General features: G+C 34.7%; 3 protein-coding genes across 3 annotated transcripts; 1 reads left to right on the top strand and 2 right to left on the bottom strand.

The window, feature by feature from the left end:
* Nucleotides 1–590: 590 nt before the first annotated feature.
* On the top strand, nucleotides 591–3409 carry LOC111039120 (protein max-like). The gene is made up of 2 exons (XM_022322447.1): nucleotides 591–920; nucleotides 2890–3409. The coding sequence occupies exon 2, from the start codon at nucleotides 2930–2932 to the stop codon at nucleotides 3335–3337; it is 408 nt and encodes a 135-aa protein (XP_022178139.1). The 5' UTR covers nucleotides 591–920; nucleotides 2890–2929; the 3' UTR covers nucleotides 3338–3409.
* Nucleotides 3410–8366: 4957 nt separating this feature from the next.
* LOC111039114 (uncharacterized PE-PGRS family protein PE_PGRS54-like) lies at nucleotides 8367–10191 on the bottom strand. Its single transcript, XM_022322438.1, has 2 exons — nucleotides 8599–10191; nucleotides 8367–8508 (listed from the first exon to the last, which is right to left on the bottom strand). Exons 1-2 carry the CDS (start codon nucleotides 10078–10080, stop codon nucleotides 8419–8421), a joined length of 1572 nt encoding a protein of 523 aa, XP_022178130.1. The 5' UTR covers nucleotides 10081–10191; the 3' UTR covers nucleotides 8367–8418.
* A 4611-nt stretch (nucleotides 10192–14802) lies between these two features.
* Nucleotides 14803–19987, bottom strand: LOC111039117. Its single transcript, XM_022322440.1, has 2 exons — nucleotides 19456–19987; nucleotides 14803–15320 (listed from the first exon to the last, which is right to left on the bottom strand). Exons 1-2 carry the CDS (start codon nucleotides 19785–19787, stop codon nucleotides 15068–15070), a joined length of 585 nt encoding a protein of 194 aa, XP_022178132.1. The 5' UTR covers nucleotides 19788–19987; the 3' UTR covers nucleotides 14803–15067.
* Nucleotides 19988–20237: the final 250 nt, after the last annotated feature.

Here is a 20237-nt window from a genome sequence, read left to right as displayed (position 1 = left end):
TAGTGGTAGCTATAAAATTGTTTCCGCGGTACTAAGTAAAACGCATAAAATCTAAATAGGGAAAATGGGAAATACTAGAAAAGTAAGTAGTCACACGAAAATAAAAATAAATCAAAACACTATCATTCAGTAAACGGGAAAGTAAATAAGAAACAAGAAACATTTCAAATATTTTTCTAAACAATTTGTTTTATGAAATAATATGCTCTATAAACTCTAAAAAAAACGATTATACATGCCAAATATGCCTTTACGCCCAAAACATGCAAAAACATGCACTATTAAACTTCATATTATTATTACTATTGTTATGAAACGGATTTGTATCTCAGTGAGCATATTTTTCTGTGTAGCAAAAAAAACATGCAAATACATGAACTTACGAGCCCTGGACTAATAAATTAATGTGCACGGGTAAGCTCAGGTATTTTCCATACGACATATTTTATTCGTCAGTTCATTACACACGGATGTACGAACGTAGGTCCAGTGATTATTGGTTAATGCCATTAGTGATTAGTAACCAATATTGAAAAAATCGGCGTTCAAAGTTCAAACAGCGTGCGGTGTTCCCGGTAGATCTTGTTTGAACTACAAAGCTGCCAAACGGATGTCTTTTTTTTTCCCCCTGGCAAGCCGAGCGTTATCACCTCCTTCGCACCGTGGTACGGTGATATTATGATAAGAGCGTTGCTTATTGAAGTCTAAATAATAATTCTTTGCTTAGTTGTTAGCTACTTTTATAAATATTCACTGGGTTACCCACTGTCTGCTCAACTCGAAGCCGAATCAATATAACGTTATTCCTCTGCGTTTCAGCCAGTTTTTCGAAAAACGTGAACAGAATACAGCACGGAGTACCACTGGTCAAAAAGTTTCGTTTGACCTCGAGCCTTGGTCGGGGACAATATTCTACTGATGTAAGTGTTTGATGTAGTTTTTTATTTTTTATTTTTTTTTTATTAGTTGTGTACCTTCGTGTTTCAATGATAATGGCAATCGGAAGACACATACAGTGTGAGCTTGATACTTTGCACTGTGGCACAGTATTGTATTTTTATTGTTGTAATTTATTGTTTTTCGCTGGTGGAAAATAGAACTTTGTCTTGTACTACAGGGCAGTAGGTATTTGAACATGTTGTGCCCTGTGGCAGCATATTTATATCCACCCTCCCCCCCCCCCCAAAAAAAAAAAAATAATAATTTAACAAAATTTAAGCTATAACTATTTTGTTGTAGACAATGTTTGTCTACAGAAAATTTGAATAACTACCTATGCTATTACTCTATACTGTACAGTATTGTAATATCACCAAATTATATGGTATATTTTTTCTAAATCTATGAGATTAAAGTTGAATTGATTTGGAATGCAGATATTACAGAGAGTGGTCTTTGTTTTGAGTGTGATTGATATTGTGACTACTTCTATGTTTAGAATGATAAGTTTATATTAAGGGAGTAGGTATATATAGTATAAGCGTACTTGTTGCATTTTCTTGGTATTGATGATCTACCAAAAAAAATGATTAAAAATAGGCAAGTAAGTATTCATATTTTTAATTTAAGTAGGTGATGATTAATTTTAACAAACAAATTAAGACCTTTATTTAATAATTGCTAATTTTTATTTCAATGATTTATAAATAAAATAAATAAGTGACTACTATTGTATAATATAATATGCATTGTATGTTATAAATTTAATTTAATAATTAATATTTAATAGTTACCTGTGCTTTCAACTGGAAGCTCTGTCTAGTTTTTTTTTTTTTATTGTGGAAATAAATAGAATTATTACTGCCAAACTTAGAACAAGTTGATGTTATCTTAAATTTTTTATTCTTATATCTTGATTTGCCTAGACCAATTAGTGGCATTTAATTTGTCTTCTTTCTACCCCACATAGAACAAATAATTTTAGAATTCATAATAAAAACAACTACAATAGTTACAAGTATGAAACACTTCACAGTTCAAATGAACTCAGTAAATAAATTACTGCAGCAGTTTATACATGACATACAATTAGACTTAAAGGCATTGAAAAAGCATACATTAAAGCTTAAGCTTATTTAACAACATTAACATTTTAAACCAATTGAAGTGAACACAACACGGTATACTAGCCAACAACGACTACAGTATAGGCAAATTTTAATGAACACCTGTGATAATAATAATTAAAGATTATTGACAACATGATATCTTCATATTTATTACAATTTAACATTGTCTGTATTCTAAAATAATTATTTTCCTAATTCGCATGAATACATTTAAATGTAGAAAGCCACCCTGCATTGTCATATACTAGTATGGCGGTGTATATAGTTGTATAACATGCACGCTATGCAAATGAATATACCGTGATTTGTAAACTATGTTTAAACAGCCGTATTACATTATTTTAAATTAACATGCATTTGTATCATTTTTCTTCAATATAATTTAGGTATCTACTTTAATAATAATAATTATAACGTGGGCAGTAATTTATAGTTTATAGGATTAATTTACTCGCTACTCAAATACCACACCCACCACCCCTAAAAATTTGGTCTGGTCAGTACCAGACTTAAACCTCAAGTTCAGTGCCACTGTGATGATAACCAAATAAAGTTATTTTTATATTCTCTTGATTTTAACCATAACATTGTTGAATAACACAATAATATACTTTTGCTTTTTAATTTTCTTTTGTAATCAAATAATGATTATTTATATCCCCAGTGAATAATATATTATATTATTTTCGTAATGGATTATTAGATGACATTTTTTACTTTCCCTCCATAAAATAATCATGAAGTATTGAGTATAAATATTTTATAAGATGCTGTTTAATAATTCATTTATCATTACATATTTTTGTATTTATATTTTTAGATTTTTCTCCAAAAGAGTAAATTGAAAATATTGACTCAAGATGAGTGATGATTACCGTGATATTGATCTGGACACTGCAGAAAAACGTGCACATCATAACGCTTTGGAGCGCAAAAGACGTGACCATATCAAAGATAGCTTTTCAAGCCTTAGGGATTCAGTTCCATCACTACAAGGTGAAAAAGTTGCTAGCCGTGCACAGATATTAAAAAAGTCAGCCGATTACATACAATATATGAGACGCAAAAATGTTTGCCATCAACAAGACATCGATGATCTCAAGAGGCAGAATAATATTTTGGAATCACAGATTAAAACCTTAGAGAGAGCTAAGGCTTCTGGAAATTATGGTATGGAGTCTAGTGAATTACCATTAGACGGAACAGGACTAGACAATTCTGATGCATCAGGCGAAGAAGTTCACAAATCCAAAAGACTAAAAATTTAAAAATCTAGTTATTAAATTTTAATTTCTACTAATGTCTAATTTTTACTTATTTATAAATTTATAATATATGAGGTAGATTAATATTTAAATGGTATCTTATTTAGTACAAATTTTAAAATTAACATTATGGGGAAAATCATGGTTTTGCTTATTATATATTTTTATACAAAACATTGTCTTTAAAATCTTTGGAGATAATTGTAAACAAAATAAATGTAAAAAAATTATTATTTGTGAACTTATTTGATCACCCTAGTGCAAGTGCATATTGTGAGTTTTTTCTAATTCATTTCAAAGAAAATGACCATATGAAATGTATGCACCCCCATAAATATATTACCAACACAAACTGTATTTGATGCAATTTCTTAATTTGACAGAACAATTATGACTTATCCTAAATTCATGAGTGATGTATAAAATAAAATTAGAACTCTGAAATTGGAGTAAAAATAAACATAAAATAAACTGTTTCAATTATTATTTATTACTTGAAATTTCATTATTTTCTATTAAATTCAATTTAGGTTTTCAGATTAAATAAAAACTTAATACTTCATATAACATTTTTAGAATTTGCATTACATGGTAACCAAATACTTTAAATTTACTTATATTATTTACAACGGTTGAAATTAGTATTGTTTTTTTTTTTTAAATGTCCTCATATGTTGATAGCTAACTAGTTTTGTTATTTATTTTTATGTAATAGTTGCTACTGCAAAATATTGTTTTGCATATTTATAGTTAGAAAATACTCTGTATTGTAACTCTATAAGTGTAAATTAAACATTTAATTGTACATTGTTATTTTTAATTTTTTTTTTAATAAAAGCGTCAACAACTGAATTATTAGATCGTATCAATATTTATAATGACTTTATTTTATTGACCTAACACTATGTATAATATAATAGTTAACAATGTAAGGTTTATATAAATACATTTTTTTTTTTAAACATAAATAAGTTTTGGTTCTGGCTGATTTTTTCTAGGCCAATTTTTGTAGCCCATAATAATAACATTTGTTGGTAACCCTTCTCCTCCCTCAAAACATATTTGTGATTCATAGATTTCCTTTACAGTAGAGGAATATCAAGTAACGTGCTGTGTTTTATTATTTTTTTTTTTTCTAATATTTATATATCGTTTTGATTTATTTTATTTTATGTAGGTGAAGTTATTGCCTCGTTTGCTAACATGCCAACTTTTTGCCTGTAAACTTTTTGCCTTGTCACATAATTTTTTTGGGAGGTTATAATGATTTGGTTTATTTATTAGACTATATCATTGGTGGGATTGGGTGATTTCTTAGCTAAGTGGCCTCTCAAAGAATTGCTGATGATGAACACATTGTTCTTGGAAAATCACATAGCTTTGGCCTTTCCTGGTGAAGATTCTGGCTTCCAGCTTTATTTTTTATTTTTAATTATTTTGAAGACCTTGTATTATGTATTATTAATAATATTATAATATTTAAGGCTGTCAGTTGTTATTTTTGTTCTAAAATTGTATCACATTAATGATAACTAAAATATTATATAACTTGAAGAAACCATAAACCTAAAATGTAGTAATTGGTTCAAACTAATGTTTTGATGAGTATTTCATACTTGACAATTGATATAAAATATAAAATAAACATTGTAATGTTTTTAAATTAGCATAATTTAGTTTCATAAAATCATGTATATCATACTTGTCATACACTAGACTTCCTAAGTATTTTTAACAAAATATTTTACACATAAATTGTTTTCTTAATACTTATATTAATATTATTTAATAATATGTTGTATATTTATTATTTATTATTTGTTAGTGACTTCAATTTAAGTGACTTAATTTGTATTTTGTTAAGACATATAGAATTTAGATTCTTTAGTGGAACCACTACTTTGGGTAGGTCTAGAGGAAATGACTAACTTTTAATTGCTATAACACAAAATTCTGGTTGTAAACAGTGCATTTGTGGGAGTTGAGGCGACTACTATTTATGTCTATTATTACTATTTTAATCTGTAGGATGTAACCAGTAGCAATCATTTATAAGGAAAAAACGGCACCGTAATAATTAACATGGCCACATGACATCTGACATTTCGTCCTTTTGCTCAACTCCTAAGGGTGATAGTGTGATGTTAAATAGTGTATAACATTCCTCAAAACTTATCCTATTAAATGCAAAGATAATTTTTCAAATCCGAATGGTAGCTCAAAAAATAACTTGGTTTTGGGTTTACTACATTATACACAATATGTAAAATTTGCAAAATAAGCTGAAAATATTAACTTTTAACTAATTTCTTTTTTTTATGTAAGATTTTTTATTTGTCTTTACTATGTATACTTAGCGACCTAAGTGCCTACTAATTGAGTATTGTTTAAATGTATAATCATGCTATACTAGACCTATTCTACATTTGAAAACAGTTAACCTAACAACTTATTAGGTCTATATAATTTGTCTTTTGTATTAATAGTTGTTGTTTCTTTTGAATTTCAATATTAATATTAAGGAAAGGTACCCTTAGCATAATTTATGAATTTCACATGTATACAATAGTTTAGATAATAATTACTTAAGTCTAAGTATAAAAGTAATTACTTAATCCTTGAGCACCCACTATACAATATACACGGTACTACTGCAGTATACTGATCATTATAGTATATTATATTAATTTTACTTAAATTTTATCTTAAGTAATTAATTTACCTAGTTTTATTTTCAAAATATTTAGTTTGATTTACAATTAAAATATTTTATTTATTTATTTAAAATTTATATTAACAGATAAATGATTTGGTTTTTGGTATATTGTAAGTGAGATGCATCCACTTGAAACTTGTGAAAACCCAATTTTTTTGCAAAACTGACTTTGAGACTAACTCAATCAAATTCTGCCGAATAGAAAACAAAAGTCAATCGGTTAACTTACAAAGCATATGTATAAATGCTATTTGATAGAAAAACAAAATTATATCTGCACAGCATCTGATATATGAAGTGGAAATAACATAAATTACATGGGTAACCTATAATATTTATGTAAGTTTTAAATACTTTATTATTTATTTAAATTAATATCGAAAGATTACTCGGAATAAAAAGTGAAACATTGATTTATCGAACTTGACTGAAATTTCCTAGACTAAAATATACTTTACGTAGAAATTGTGCTGTACATAAATTAAGTAGTCTTAACTTAATATGAGTTTTTTTAAATTAATATTATAAATATTATGGTATGTCAAAATATGCATAGTACAAATAATAATTTATAATAACGATGATAATTATATTGATAAATTATTAACCAATTAAACAATTTTTAGAAGTGTTTTTAAATGAAAATGTCAAAGTTTCATAAACAATAAGTTATTTAGAGTTGTATTAAGTAAAAGTTAGGAATACTGAATATATTATTGTATAAACCTACATATACACTTCATTAGAAGAGCTAGACGTATTGGATGTACACTGTACATAACAATCTACTTGGTATAATAATATAAGAAACCGTAGAAGGGAAGAATTTCCAAGGAAGACCACCACTCAAATACATAAGCCAATTAGTCAATGATCTAGTGTGTGAAACATACTATAAATTAAAGCGAAAAGCAGAGAGGCATGAAGATTGGAGGAGTGCTGCTAACCAGCCACTGGACTGCGGACAAAAGTAATAAAAATAAGCCTACCCTATTCTTTGTTATTTTTTATATGATGCATAACTGAAGACAAATCACAAATTATTAAGTTATTTGATGATTTTCTTTTGACCAAATTAATGAGTATTTCTAGGAGAGTATTGCCAAACCATGTACTATTGGACAAATTACAAGGTGATGTTTTTTGTGTTATGTAGAGCTAACTATTTAATTACTAAGCTCGTTCTTAGGATAAATTATTTAAACCATTTACAAATATTCCATAGAAACAAGATTTTGTTATTTATTTGATTTAAATAGTCCGGAAAGTAAAAGTTTCATTATTTCTTCCATAAGTCATCCTAAATTTAAACTCAGTTGGGTTCCAATGAAGTTTATGAATGTTTGTTAAACCCTATTTCTCACCCAGTGCAGTGTGGTAGCTGCAACTTCTAAAAGTGCTGTGAACTCTGTTTAATGACAAATGTGAAATAGTAGATTCTGAAAATAATAACAGTGAATTTTATACTAATGAAAATAAAATTGGTTATAATAACACAATTCCAAATCTAAATCTTCAAGTTATGCAAATTTACAGGCAAAAGCATATTTTATGCCTATTATTGAGGTATTCTTGGCATATAATACATCAATTCCACCCTCAGAACCAGAAGAGAGATTATTTAGTAAGGCAATGGTAGTGCATGTTAATACTGAAACGGAATAGGTTAAGGGATAAAACATTTGATATGATACCTACTTACTATGTAGCCGATTAAGTATGGTTTAAGCACATTATTCATTCTTAAATTTTTTTTGAATTTAAGTTTTTTGTATTCAGTCAGAGAATTACTACTGTCATTACAGTACTTTGTACTGTTTAATAAAAAGTTTTAAATATATTACCCTGTACTAATATGGCTGTACCTATCACTGAAAATGAGCAAAAATTTAAATTTAACACGAATTTATCTACATAAAAATGTATTTATTTTTATCTTTATCAAGATCAATATAATTAGTGAGGTGTTGATCATATATTTTGTTATAATACAGTATGTTAATTAATCGGAAAGTCAGTGGCTCCAGTTCAAAATTTAAAATATTGTAAAATTGTATGGTTTTCACACTTTGATAACTTTACTTATCCAATAAGTGTGAAAACCTTAACATTGTAATTTATAAGTATGTAAGGCTGAATTTTTGAAAAAAAAGTCGCTTTTATTCGTTCTTCATTCAACATTTTTCAAATACCTAATCAATTATAAATGTAAACGATTTTGAATTTTTACAATTTCACCATGGTAAAAAAGAGGCTATTGCCTACTAGTCATACATTACATTAAAAAAGACCATTCTACAATATCTGCAACACATTTAGAATTAGAGCTACTGACTTTCCAATCGATTAACATACTGTCTTATATGTCTCACTTGTTAAGTTTACAATATTCCTCCTGGGTAAGATCTATTACTTCAAATTTACTTCCCTTTCTTTTAGCTTGGTATAGGCCGGTGTCCTGAAAGAACAATTAAATCAAAATGTCATATTGTTTTGTTTTATTAAGTTCCAGAAAATCGTGCAACGCTTAAGGAGACTCGTAGCTCACCTTGTTTTGACATTGGTCCGATTGGCCCAAAGCACAAGCCTTGCGTAGCTTGTATATATCGTCATCGGTACAGCTGTTGTCCGTACGACGACCACCTCCAGCCTTATCCGCGGCCGTCGGCGTGGTCGTCGTACATCCGGTTTCGTCCTGGTTTTGGTGCCCGATACGAGCACGTCCTGCAGTTTCGGAATTGCCAGGTCCGGTCCGGTCCCGTTCGTTGAGCATCCGGTCTTTTCCGTTGTCCCCGAGGTTAATCGCGTCCTTTCCACCGCTGCCGACGCCACCTCCACCTCCACCTACTCCTCCGCCTCCGCTATCGTCGCCTCGTACGTCTGCAGGTGCACGTGGGCTGCCCTTGGTACTGACCGGTTCGTTTATCCCGTCGCGGGCGGCCGTCAGCGAAGCGTCGTCGTGGTAGTCGATCGCCGGAGAGATCAGTTTTTCCGATGGCACCGCTTTCTTTCCACCGCCACCAACGCCGCCTACGCCACCAACGACGCCTCCGCCACCAACGCCGCCTCCGCCACCTCCGCCACCAACGCCACCAACGCCGCCTCCGCTATCGTCGCCTCGTACGTCTGCGGGTGCACGTGGGCTGTCGATGGCCTCTGCCGCCGAAGATATTCCCTTAGTACCGACCGGTTTTTTTATCCCGTAGCGGGCGGCCGTCGGCGAGGCGTTGTCGTGGTAGTCGATTGCGGGCGAAATCAGGGTTTCCGAAATCATGGTTTCGTCTCTCTCCTCCTTGCCGACGCCGTTCATTTTGGTATTAGGGTTTTTTGGTTTTTTCCCAACAGAGCCGGTGTTTCTGGTCCAGGCGGTTTTTGATTTTTCCGCGACACCGTCGGCACCGGGAATGTTTCTATTGCTGTTGTACAACTTTCTGTTCTTGTCGTCGTCTGCTCCACCGACGTCCGCCGACGGACCTGTCTTCCTCTGAGTTCCACTGCTTCCGCCGACCCCCTTCAGCTGCGCTCCGGTCGTCGCCGGTTTCCGATTTTTGTCCGCAGCGATCGCGGGCACCCGATCGTCGGATTTTTTCCGGTCATCTTTCGTCGCTGTCCTCCGGGCTGCGTAGCTGCGTTTTTGTGATCGCTCGTTATTTGCGGAGTTGTCGTCGGATTTGCCGTTTCCGGACTTGACGCCTTCGCCTACCGTGTCCCGGTTGTCACTCTGTTTCCGTGATCGCTCGTTATTTGCGGAGTTGTCGTCGGATTTGCCGTTTCCGGACTTGACGCCTTCGCCTACCGTTTCCCGGTTGTCACTCTGTTTCCGCGATCGCGTGTTCTTTGCGGCGTTGACGTCGGATTTACCGTTTCCGGACTTGACGCCTTCGCCTACCGTTTCCCGGTTGTCACTCTGTTTCCGCGATCGCGTGTTCTTTGCGGCGTTGTCGTCGGATTTACCGTTTCCGGACTTGACGCCTTCGCCTACCCTTTCCCGGGCTGTTGTTTTCGACGCGTTGCTCGTCCTCATCATCATACTGTTTGTCGGTCGTTTTTGGTCTGTCCGAGAGCCGGTCGTTTTTTCGATCCGAACTTTGCGCGCTTTGTCCGGTCCGCCGACGGCCGACGGTTTGCGCCGAGAGGCGTTTTTCTGCGATTGTGAATTCGCTCCACTTACTCCTTCGCTCGGTCTGATCGACCTCGTATTGTTTACGGCGCTGTCACCGGTTGCCGTTTGCCGCCTGGTCTTCGTCGCGATGTTATTTTTACTGTTTCCCGGCTTGACGCCTTCGCCTACCGTTTCCCGGTTGTCACTCTGTTTCCGTGATCGCGTGTTCTTTACGGCGTTGACGTCGGATTTACCGTTTCCGGACTTGACGCCTTCGCCTACCCTTTCCCGGGCGGTCGTTTTCGTCGCGTTGCTCGTCCTCATCATCGTACTGTTTGTCGGCCGTTTTTGGTCTGTTCGAGAGCCGGTCGTTTTTTCGAGCCGGAGTTTGGACGCGTCGTTTTGCATTTTCGAGGTTTTTTGCTCCTTCCCGTTTGCCGATTTATCCGGTTTCGCACGAACCGGAACTTTTGTCGCCGATCTGGAATCCACAGTGCTTTTGACGCCGTCCGTCGACGTCCGTCCTTCGACAACCGCGCCTGCGTCGGTGCGCCTGTGACTCGATGGCCGCCTTACGGGCCTCGGGACTTCGTATTGTTTAGACTCCTTTGCCCGCTGATTCGACTGGACGGGGTCGCAATAGTTGTAGTTGTGTTTACCGGACGCCAACAACGTCGCCGCTGCGGCCCCGCGCCGTCGTCGCTCGGCTTCGGCTTTCGGGCTAAGGGTCGTCTTCGTGGCGTTCGCCACCCCCGGCAAACCACCTGTCGCCTTGGCGGTGGTCAACATCTCGGCCACGGCGTTCACCACACCCGACCGGATGTGATCGCCGTGAGTGTGGCTCGGTGTGCCTTGGTCCGGGGCGAGGCTCGACAACTCTTTCAACAGCCGTTCGGCTATGTCATCGTCGCCGGCTTTTGGCGAGCCCTCGCTGCCTCCGCAAACCGCGGTCAAAATGTGTCCGGCGACGATTTCGGCGACGTACCGGACGAATTCGACGGTGTTCACGTACTCCTTGTGCGCGGGTCGTACGACTTTCGAATTCCAGCGGTGTTCTGCCTGCCCCGATTCCAGATCGTTGATTATTCTGTAGGTCGTCTGCAGATAATGGTTCAATTGCCTGCACGTTTGTATAATATATTGTATTAATTGTATATTAAACGAACCCCTGTATGTTAATGCCTATAACACCTATAAATATGATAAGCAGACAAAACTCTTAAAACAATATAATGTCAACGTGTTCACTGCCATTATGTCATACTGATTTGGATACCTGTGTGTACGTACTTTTTTTGGATGCCCGATGATTTTAGATTATTCTTTAATTTTTTCAAGTTTGATGCGTCTAAAAATTTAGTGCTTAGTGTCCGATGATTGGATTTCACCATTACTGTAATTTATTAAAATACGAAATAATTCACCTTCTCCGCTGTACTTAATTTTGTTCAGAGCGTTCATTTAAAATTGTTACTATATAGGTAATAGGTAGTATAATATACCTTAAGGAGTAAGAACACGGCGTATTCCCCCGTGTTACACCTTCAATTCGCACATGTGAATAATTGAAATTTTAAAATAACATTTTGGAAATCAAGGTGTTTCATGTTTTAATTTCATCATTGTTATTGCTGTGGTAATTATGTGTACATAATAATATCATATATTGTTATATATTATTGGTACCACTTACATTTTTGTTCAAACACAATATATTTTATACCTACATTGGTATTATTGGAAAATATGTGTGATGTATTCGAGACTAGGTACTTATGCTGTAGGTAGTGTGAACATTTTAATATGTCATCTTTATATCTACGGTATAGAATCATCATCATTGTATTATGTTATAACATGTTTTAAAAACTAAAAGCCTGTGATTTTATTTATTTATATCTATAACAAAGAATTTATTTTTTGATAACACATCATATATTCGGTGTTTGTCAATTGCGCCGATTTTTCTAGACTACCTGAAATTTATACATCTTTTGCGCCGGTGGATTTATCCCAAACGAAAATGGTATAGGTACGTCTTTTGCGCCAATAAATTTATCACAAATTAATTTGGTATACATAATATATATCTGTTGTGCCAGTGCCAGGAAGATATTATAAAATATAAAATATCATATTATTATACTATTATTAGATTATAATATAATTATCAAACATATAAAATAAAGTGTAATTTAAAAAATATAAAAAATTTAAAAAATCAAAATACATATAAATAAACGATGATAAATTACATATGAATAATTTGTCAAAAAGTATTAAAATTTCATTTCTTGTAATGGTGACTTACCGACTTCACAAATTGAAACATATTGATAGTACCGTCATATTATCATGTTATCTCATTTTTATTAGCGGATATTCCGATTTGACCAATTTATTGCATGTAGATAGATAACGTATAGTATGTACAGTTTAAAACGTCGCGATTTTAAATCGTCCGTGTGTAATTTAAACGCAGACGAGTACGTTCAAATCGCCTAGTGTGTAATCAGCTTATTTTTCAACTTCATGTATTGCCGGCGCAATTAATGTATAATCTTTTTTGGTACCTAAATATCGTCCGGCGCAGTTGATGTATAACCTTTTTGAATCCCATAATTTTTTTTCCTTACCTGTGATTTCTGGCGCAATTGACATATACCCCATATATTATCCAATATCCATAGGTACATATTATATATGATTATTTATATCTATACTTTATGAATTGAGTAAATATTTCCCTGGTGAAATAGATCTTTCATAATTATTTTATTTATTTATTTAAGAGTGTCAAATGACACCTCAAAAGCAAGAATTATGAGATAATATATTAATTGTTGAGGCTACAACACGATCGCGCAAATTTTCCTTTTTTGACCCGACTAATTACACCACGATTGCACAAAAAATTTGCAACACGATTGCACCCCGATCTCTTTTTATCTGTTAAAATCACAACACCACTGCCATTGCGCACCAAATGATATGTGTATATACAACATAAAATAATGTATACATACAATACATACTTTCTATAACTAGCATATACATATTACATGCACTTAAACTATAAATTCACAAAATGCACTTTTTCAAAATGAAAATGTATAGTATTATAAATTACATTAAAGTCAATATACTCAATATATTAAAAAAATATCGACTTATGACTATGTCAATACAATTATTTAATAATTATTATTATTTTATTACCATTATTTTTGTATGAACAAAAAAAAATATCGACTATGACATATTTAATTTAGAAAAAAAAACAATTTTTAACCAAGCCAACGATGATGATTTGTTGACAGTCCTAGACCTGTAATAATCGGGAAGGAAAATTGTGAATTAATAGGTAATAAGTGTAAGTCATAGACCTAATAACTAGTTTTATGGTTCAAGTGCATGTATATAAAAATGTATTGTATGTATACATTTTTGTATGTTGTATATAAATTATTATATATACTATATAGTATATACACATATCATTTGGTGCGCAACGGTGTTGTGATTTTAACAGGTAAAAAGGGATCGGGGCGCAATCGTGTTGCAAATTTTTTGCGCAATCGTGGTGTACTTAGCCAGGTCAAGAAAGGAAAAATTGCACAATCGTGTTGCAGCGATTTGTCGATACCTAGGAACATTACACAACCTCTCACATACTACGGGTGCAGAAATGACAAGTAAAATAATATAAAGTAAGAGCTAAAAATTACTAGAAAAAGAAGTTAAATATTTTTAAAAAAATGCTGTGTTCCAAATGGTCAACTGCACACTAAAATAGGCGGGCTGGCAGTCACAACTTGACAAGTAATAATAAAACTGAATTCGAGTATTAGGATTATACGTATTATTTAGGTCTATATACAGAAAATGTTTGCGGTATGCTTGTTCTTGTATACGTAGTACCTAAGTTTTAAGTAACAGTGGCGGACTGAAATTTAAAAAAAAATTGAATTTTAAATGATGCATTTTAATAATTAAGTACTTACCACCACCTTGTCTTGCATATTCACAGAATGTATTATAAATATTATGAGCAGAAGAGTTATAGGGGAAACCGCCTCATCGAGAAAAGAAAAATATAACTGTTTACACAGTATCTCATACACATTTGTGTATAGGATTATTCGGCACTCATTAATCTTATCATTTGAATTAATTTATAGTTATTACTTATTAGTTGACACTATATTTTTATTCTTTCATAGAATTACAACTGAATTGAATAATAATTTATATTATATATGTAGGTCATTGATCATATTTTAATAATTAATTTAGTAACTATAATTTAGTATAGGTTGATGGTGATCAACATTATATAAACAAATATATAAAATACCAAATCGTGTTGTTGGATTTCGTCATTTATTAAAGTAATAATTTATCCAAACACCATTTCATCTTTAAGCCGTTGATAAACTTTTACCGTTTACTTCACTTCGTCACTTTTAAAATCAACGATAACATTAATTTCTATGTAACTATCAATCACAAGATTTGTTTTTAAATGTAATTTCAGTGTGTATTAAATTCATATAAAACATAATTCATAATTATCAGACAATTAGATACTTTTATTACATACAATTATTTACAAAAAAATTAAAAATTAAATAAATGTAATAATGTATAATAGAAAATAGGTAATTATTTTATGAAAATATATTATAGGGGCAATTGGAATGGTTGATGCAATATTCACTATGGCGTGATACGGCATCGCTAAATAGGTGACCATGGTCTTTGGCGACGAATCAACATGTGTTATACCAAAACCAAACCGTAACCCCCACACATTCAAATGACTTGTGGCTGAGGGCCATTTAAAAAAAACGTCATCGCATTTACATAGTACAGTTAAAAAAATAATGTTTACATAATATTAAAATGTTTATTTTCATATTTTCTCAAATCTATTTTTCTTGAGTATCATTTGTTGGTGAAAATCTATCACCAAATTCGGGTAATTGCATTTCACTACGCTAGCCTCTAATATATAGGTTTCACGCCTACAATTTCTGACCCACTGACCAAAGTAGAAAATTCTCCGACGCTTCGTCATCATGCCGATTATTACTTGGGGTCTGAATCCTCCTTGAAACAATTCTTCCGTCATTTCAGGAGTAGTGTCCAATGATCTGAGGTATTTCCTGGAAACGAGTGAACGGTTAGCTGTCCGATAGATATAGAATAATATTTTCATTATTGACACAAGTAAACAATCATACAATAGTAACGGTTCCAAGAGGGGAGGTGAGTTATGATGTGTCATACAAACTACAAAGCCACTGTGAGTATCCACCACCCATCAAATAAAATTAATAAATTTCATACCGTAAGATTAATTCATTCATGTTCTTAATATTTTTGTCAATACAAGAATATAATATATATAATTTAATATGTTATTATTAGTATTTACAATTTATTACCTACTCAGCCCGATGTGGTAAGTATTGGAGAGGAGAGGGTGGGAGCGATGATATAGGTACTCGCACCCCTTGCGCCAACCACTGAGGTAGGTACCTATGCAGAGAACAAAAATTCGTGAACAAATCGAGCGATTTTGCAAGGCAATCGTCATCAAAAATGAATGCAGTAGTATTTAATACGTAAGTCATCAGTTTTGGTGAAGAACATGACATGATAGTCATAAGTCATTGTAACGAAATAACGTTTTAATTAATTTAATGGTAATCCTATTTTATTTTACTAGTATTATAAAAATGTATACGGAATTTACAGGCGCAGCGTTTAGGGGGGGCAATAGGGGCCATGGCCCCTCCCTAGACATCAAACTACGTATAAATAATAATTTTTTTCAGAAATCTGTATAGAAGTTCTAAGAATTATAATCACGGTCTCTGTAGGGTGTAAATAGTTTTATAATTTATATAAATTTGTATATGTTAATTAACCATTTAAATTTTTTAATATAAATATTTATTTTACATTTTTACCTTCATACCAACCTATTACATGTTTTTTCCTCTGTAGGTTAAAAAGTAGTATCATTTTTGGAATGGTTATTGCCCGAAAATTTATGTCTTCATCGCATAGATGGCGGTATGATAAACATATAGCCGTAACCGGGTCACGGGGACACAAGAAATAAAAATACAGTCATAAATCATAATAATGACACGATACGATACGGCCGTGAGACGACATCAACACCACACAGATGGGTTATCATCACGACGTCGATCGGCGGCGGGTGTTGGTTACTTCCTCTGCGCGACGACGACGGTGATACAACAATATGACGAATCGGCGGAGGTGACGACCCAGTGCCCTACTCGACAACTCGAATTACTGACTACGTAATAAATGGGTAGGTACTGTAAACGACGTGAGGGCCGCACTTAAGACAGTGCGGAGCATGATTGAAAAATACAAGGTTATTGCATATATACTCCCTCTCAATCAAATATTCGATGATAAAAACAAAAATGGCAACGTAAAGGGAGCCAATAATAATCAAGTATATAAGCGCGGGAATTTTAAATTAGTAGTAAACTACTAGCGTATTTTTCATGATAAGAAAAATTGATATTAGTAATTTGTGATATCCCTTTACTCAGCCATGTTGTTTCAGATGATAACAATCTGATTCGATATGCAATAACCTGTATATTTCAATCATGGTGCGGAGCAACGTACTGTCGTTGCCAGATAAATAATGACGGCGTCGGCGGCGTGATAACGGAAAACCAGGGGTTCTCGGTATTTGAATATTATTACTGAAAATATGAGCACACCAATAAACCAACAATTGTCACAAAAATTATTTTACGGTATTAATTTAAAATCAAATATTCTGATAATAATCTTTTATTTAAGAACAAAAAGTATAAATTGTATAATAATTTAACTAATATAATAATAATTGCAGAAAAACTAAATGCAGAATATTTTTTGCAGTGAGCCGGGTTCGAATTGGTGACTGCGCGCATCGTAGCCAACTGCAGTGTGACCTTTGCACCTCACTGCCAGCGACTAGTTTGGGCTACACTTGCTGAAAAACGCCGCCGTCGCCGTCGTCTCAATTTATCTAGCAACGACTGTACGAGTAAATCGACGACGTCGGACATCGGAAAACGACAAAACGTGCCGACCGGTCGCACACTAGGACAACAGCCCTCCCTAAAATTCCGTCCAGACTTCCACGACGGCGTACTTGACTGCGGGGTAATACGCACGAGCTTTTAAAAATTCAGGAGTGCACCCCGGAAGCGTAGGTAGCAAAGCGGAAGCGAAAACTTGGCGCACATTCGGCGAAAACGGGAGATGAGCAACAGTCTCGTAACTGACCTTGACCGACGACACCGCCGGACACTAGTAGGCCACACAGACGCCGCGCCATCGGACGTCACCGCCGATAACATAACATTATATATATATATCAGTGGCGTATATAGGGGAGAGGCCCCCTAGGCCAGAGTCCATAGTGAAATTGCAGGCTCAATTAAAGCATTGCATGTATATTTACACTGTTAACAGTTTTTCACCATGATTAAGTTAGCCGGTTGATTAAAATCATTTTTGAGTAATCTACAAGGAAATGTTAGATATATTGACGGGACTTGCTTTAATGACTTATTGACTTTGATGTTAAATTTATAGTAAGATAACATTAAAATATACAAACGACACTGTCAATATTTTTAAAAAAAGAAACAAAAAATTAATTTTACATAATAATTATAAAATTGAATTGCGCAATTTTTATTTGAACTGTATAATATGTCATAATTCTTAATTATATAACAGCTGCTCCCTTAAAAATGTATAATTATGGCTATGCTGCTTGACTAGTGATAATTGCTAAATCGGCCCATAGTGAAAATAATTCGTATATACGCCACTGATATATATATATATATATAATATATAATATATCAACAACTGGTGTAGAGTGGGTGCTTATTGTTTGTAGCGGGGAGACGGTGATATGCGAGTCGTGAACACCAGTTGATGTAACTTGACAAAAAAATAGGAATTTCGGAAAATCTTGATTTATTACAATTTTAAAGGTGATTCAAAAGTAACTCCCTCAACACTGTGTACCTAAATATGAACGATGGTGCAAAAAAATTTTGCAAATCATTATTTTGGAATTTATGTCCTTTCACAGTTTGCGATTTTAAGTTTTAACGCATCATACGCACTACGCATCGTAGGTATATACTTTATTGGTATATACTATAAAGAGTTGTAATTTTCTTTCTATGTATTTTACTAACCCAACATAAGAATGACGGTGAATTCAGAGGACTCGATGCTTGTTCGTCGTATAATAGGAGTTATAATAATTGAATTTGTTTTATTGACCACTGTCAATAACACATTACGCGCCTATATTGGGTACGCGCCGCGAGCACATACCAAATTGAAAAGAACAGACCCGCAGGGGTCGAACACAACAGAAGCGATGGCTACCAAAATTCCGGTGTTCGCTGACAAATATTTCAGTTGACCTTGTAACAATGTGGTCGGAGCCTGGCATGATGTTGTATTAGCCGTGTATCGTAATCGATATGAAAACACGTTGCCGAGTTTCCGACGAAATGTAAACAGATTGATCAGCTGTAATGTTAGGACACGGCAAACCGACAGCGTCGTATCTTTTAGGTTACACACTATTAAGGCGCAGTGATGGAACAACAATGAACACGATTTTGCCTACCTAAGAAAAGGCGCGCATGAAATTGGACGTGCGGCTATGTTGCCGAATTGTTTAAAACGAATTTCGGTTATTTCATACATTTTTTTTTTTTAATTTAAATACTCAGATACCATTAATACATCCGTTCGGAGAGTATTCAGATACTTTACAAGAATATTGTGATATAAAAAAAATGACACGGCTAATGGCTACGTACCATAGAATCGCACTATACATGTCTACTTCACAAAAGACAATAACAATTATTATTAATACTGCAGACGTATACTGTTTTTCACAGCAACATATTATATTATCAGCAAGCTGTATCGAAATGTGTGACCGTTCAGTACTAACAGATCGTATGATCAAAAATAATAATATAGCGCATGCAATAATTATCGTTCGCCCTGAAAGGTACCGCCGATAAGCGCCGAAATTCACATTTTTTTTTGGCGCTCGTAACGATTTGTGCAATTTGTTTTCACACCATCGTTCTCGGCTCGTTAAAGTACACTATTCATGTTTCAAAAAAAAAAAAATCGTGGGGCACCTACACGACAGTGCAATATTGTTGCGACCAAAATAATTATGTACATAAGACAATACATAGTTACCGAAATGCGTAAGTCCTGCGCTTGAAACTTTGATCGTCGTCTCCTCGGGACACTAGGCTCGTTGGTACGTGCCGGTCATGCCGTCTCCTGCCGATTTCAATTCCAACATTTTCGTCATCAACGTCGTCGGGAATCAGTTCTTCGCGCAATCCTTGTGGCAATCGATACGTCCGGTCGACGATGATTTCCTCGGGGTCTGAGTTTTCTCCAGCATCTTCGAGCCCATCGTCGGATTCGTCGATAGAGGATTCGGAGTCGGAGTCGGATTCGATTTCCTCCAAGTGATGCCACCATTCCATGTCGATGAGGGGTGGCGGTCCAGGTCTCTCCATAGTACCGTGTATGGTCGGCTTTAGAGAATTAGTGATAGGTCAGGTCAGGTCTGATCGGGCAACGCAGCAGCGGCGGTCGAGAACCGTGATTGTCCGGTGACTAAACGACATCCGAAGCGATCGACACCTGTGCCACAACTGCCGGACTCGACAGCTACAGCGCGGCACGTAACCACTTGTACGACTCGGCACGACTCGACCGAAAAACGTGTACAGTGTACGTAGCGCTCCCAGTCGCTATGATGTGTGAAATGTTCTGGACTAGACGACTACGCCGTGGTAATTGGAAAATTATGTTTTTTCAACCGGTCTGTATATCGTAAGGTTCACAACTGCAGCTGCTGCTCTGCCAGTGATGCTATCGGATACAGTATTTTATTTTCTCGAATAGTAGGCATCGATTCGATGGGTTCTGCGCATGACTCTCGCCCCCACCGCACCATCCGCGGC

The sequence above is a fragment of the Myzus persicae genome, unplaced genomic scaffold, assembly GCF_001856785.1.
Source record: "Myzus persicae strain clone G006 unplaced genomic scaffold, MPER_G0061.0, whole genome shotgun sequence".
NCBI classification, from domain to species: Eukaryota; Metazoa; Arthropoda; class Insecta; order Hemiptera; family Aphididae; genus Myzus; species Myzus persicae.
The sequence above is the reverse complement of the archived record's forward strand: the minus strand, read 5'-3'. Positions and strand labels throughout refer to the sequence as shown.